Raw genomic sequence first — 2,804 nt, forward strand, 5'->3', positions numbered from 1 at the left:
TCCTGCTGATACCAAACCACTGTCCCCAATTCTGTTAATAACTGAATTATGCTTAGCTCCCAAAGACAGGCATCACTTCCAGATGCTGGAGGCACCTATCATGCACTCATCTCTTCCTGCCAGACATGGCCTGGCTTCCAAGCCAACCAGGACAGTTTTCATGCACATTTTACTTACATTAAGGGCTTTTTTCCCTCCTTTTCCTCCTCTTCCTCCTTTTCCTGGGCCTTTGTTGTGAGCCACTTTTGACTGGAAGCTGGATACGTCATTGAAACTCTCCTTTGTGTTCCACTTTGAGCCTTTCTTCTTCCCACCAAAACCAAACTTCTGATTTTTGTATCGTCTTTTGGCATTTGGTCTGAAAAACAACCAAGCACCATCACTGCCTACATGCCTTGTTTCAGAAAGCTCTCAAGACACACACATATATACTCATGGTATCCCATCAACCACCATAAACCTTTCCCCTCTTAACAAAGATGCAGAAATCACATTTCAGTCTCTGCTCCATTTTGGCCATAGTTTTCTTCTCTTTAGGGACAGAAAGCCACCTTGGACTTACTTTAACACTAAACAGAACAGTTTTCTTGTTCCCCCAAATTATCCCCTAAAAAGACTGAAAAATCAGACATTCTGTGTTTAACTCTCTCATTTCTGTTCTCACCCCTTCTTTGTCCGTTGACTTGCATTGCCTTTTTTATTCCCTTGAGATGACGTCTGCTCTTCATCTAGAAAGTCCAGCTTGTCAGAGAGACCTGCAAGAGTGAAGACATCACAGCTACATCTCAGAAAGTACAAATTTTCAGTCTAAGCAAGTAATAGCAACAGGTCACCCTCACTGAGGAACAGCTGCTTGGGAGGTTTTTCAGTGCCACTGGCACACAATTCTGCACAGCAGCAGCTTTCCATCCTCAAGGCCCAGAACTACAGACACAATGACCACATCACACTGCTCTACACTGCTCACACATCCCTACTGCCCTTACACATTTGTTCTCTTAGACAAGTTGACTTTACCTTTCTGGTATTTCTTGACTGCATTCAACATATTTTTCTTCTCCTTCTGTCTCCTCTGCAGAACCTCAACTTGCACCTGAGATTAGAAGCAGAATGTTAGTGTTGTTCCTTGCAATGTCCCATACTTTTTTTTAAGGTATCCTATCTTTTGTTCTGTTTTCCTTCAAAGCAGCTAGACAGAAGACTAGACAGATTCTGTGTGTTTTAGCCAGACTCCTGTGGCTGCATTTTTCCAGCTCCCCACTCAGGCTCCAAATTCTTGTCACAGATCCTTTTGCACATGTCCCTTTTGTAGCTCCTCACCTTCTTGCCGTATTTTCTCATTGCACGGAGTTGTTTTGCTTTCTCAGACCTTTCCATTGCTTCCTGTTTACTCTTAAGTTTCTGTCGAATCTTATTAGGGAATAGAAAAAACAGAATTTATCAGTAAAATAAAAAAGAGAATTTTATCATTTCTGTACTGATCTACAGCCAAAATCTGGCTAAAAGAGACAAAACTCACACGAGAGAAGAAAAAGCCTTACAATGGGCTCTAATGGAACTGAGAGTATCTGTCAGTCTATTTGGGTGTATCAAAAAGACTTAATAGTTTCTTTCTTGTCATTGTTAAAAGTAAAGCACTGAAGAAAAGACAACAATCCTGTAGAAAACATTTTTTCTGTTCCCTCTTTGTTCACAAACATTTTTATAAGGATGCTGCCTTATGAAGAATTACAAAGATTTCAACACAGATCTTAGTGATTCAGTCTAGTGACTCCAGTAGGAGATAAAAACTTTTCTTCAAATGCAAGTCAGCAAAAGAAGAGAACAGTAATGTGCAGGATTGACTTAAGCCTTAGTACCAGCTAATAATCAATATTCAGTTTATCTAGAAAGGTTCCATCAGAAAGCAGAACAGTGACCCAATGATACATGAACCTTCCAACTAGACTCCAGCTCATGTTTCTTTAAATTATAAAATGCAGTCTTTTTTCCAAATCTAAACCAAAAAATAGATTTCAATTTTGAACAAAGACTACAGTCAAGAAGGAAATGTGTGAAAGACTTATTTCCTACACCAATCTAATTTCCTATCCAAAACAGATTCATTCAATAACATACAATTTAAAATCACAGAAAACCAGAACATACTGACAATAAACAAAAGGTGATACTTAAAAAGGAAAAAAAGGATTGCATCAAAGCCACAGTCAACTGCAAGTTTTATGACAAAGAGCAAAAACACAGGTAACTTTACATCCACTGTTACACATACTAAGAAAAATTCTCCCTTTTTAATATTAAACACATTCAGGACAAAGTATAAATCATGTTTTTCTACTTTATCATCCAACCTGTTATAAAAATCCCTACCTAAACAAAAAGAAATCTCCTGTCACAAAGTTTCAAACCCAATCATTGTCACAGGAATCAGAAAAGCGATGAAGATCAGTACTCACACATCACACCTTCAATTTAATCCCTACCCCAGGCTAAAATACACACATTACACTGGAAAGAAAACCATTCCCTGCACGTACCTTCTGCATCTGTTGGTCTGATTTGGCCATCTCTGCAAAGTAATCATCCGGCCTCCTCGTGGGAACTTGGAGCTTACGCAGCCTAGGGAGAGCTTCCAGGACAGCTGCCTGCGCCTGCCGGTAGCTGGGAGAGAGCACAGCACCAGCTGTCACTGCCCAGCCCTGTCACTGCCCCTGCCACTGCACCAGCTCTGCCACCACACCAGCTGCCACTGCACCAGCCCTGTCACTGCACCAGCCCTGCCACCACACCAGCTGTCACTCCAC

The 2,804-nt window shown here is 40.8% G+C and overlaps 1 protein-coding gene across 1 annotated transcript in view; it reads right to left on the minus strand.

The window, feature by feature from the left end:
* The window catches only part of EBNA1BP2 (EBNA1 binding protein 2), a gene marked incomplete at its 5' end in the record, with an annotated part of 4,639 nt that overhangs the window by 638 nt on the left and 1,197 nt on the right, over positions 1-2,804 (minus strand). The window contains 5 exons of the mRNA XM_031058664.1: positions 178-358; positions 665-755; positions 1,018-1,093; positions 1,321-1,410; positions 2,538-2,661. Of these exons, the coding sequence (XP_030914524.1) occupies positions 178-358; positions 665-755; positions 1,018-1,093; positions 1,321-1,410; positions 2,538-2,661 (562 nt within the window). The remainder of the gene's footprint in view (positions 1-177; positions 359-664; positions 756-1,017; positions 1,094-1,320; positions 1,411-2,537; positions 2,662-2,804) is intronic.

The sequence above is a fragment of the Geospiza fortis genome, unplaced genomic scaffold (genome assembly GCF_000277835.1).
Source record: "Geospiza fortis unplaced genomic scaffold, GeoFor_1.0 scaffold333, whole genome shotgun sequence".
In the NCBI taxonomy this organism is placed as follows: Eukaryota; Metazoa; Chordata; class Aves; order Passeriformes; family Thraupidae; genus Geospiza; species Geospiza fortis.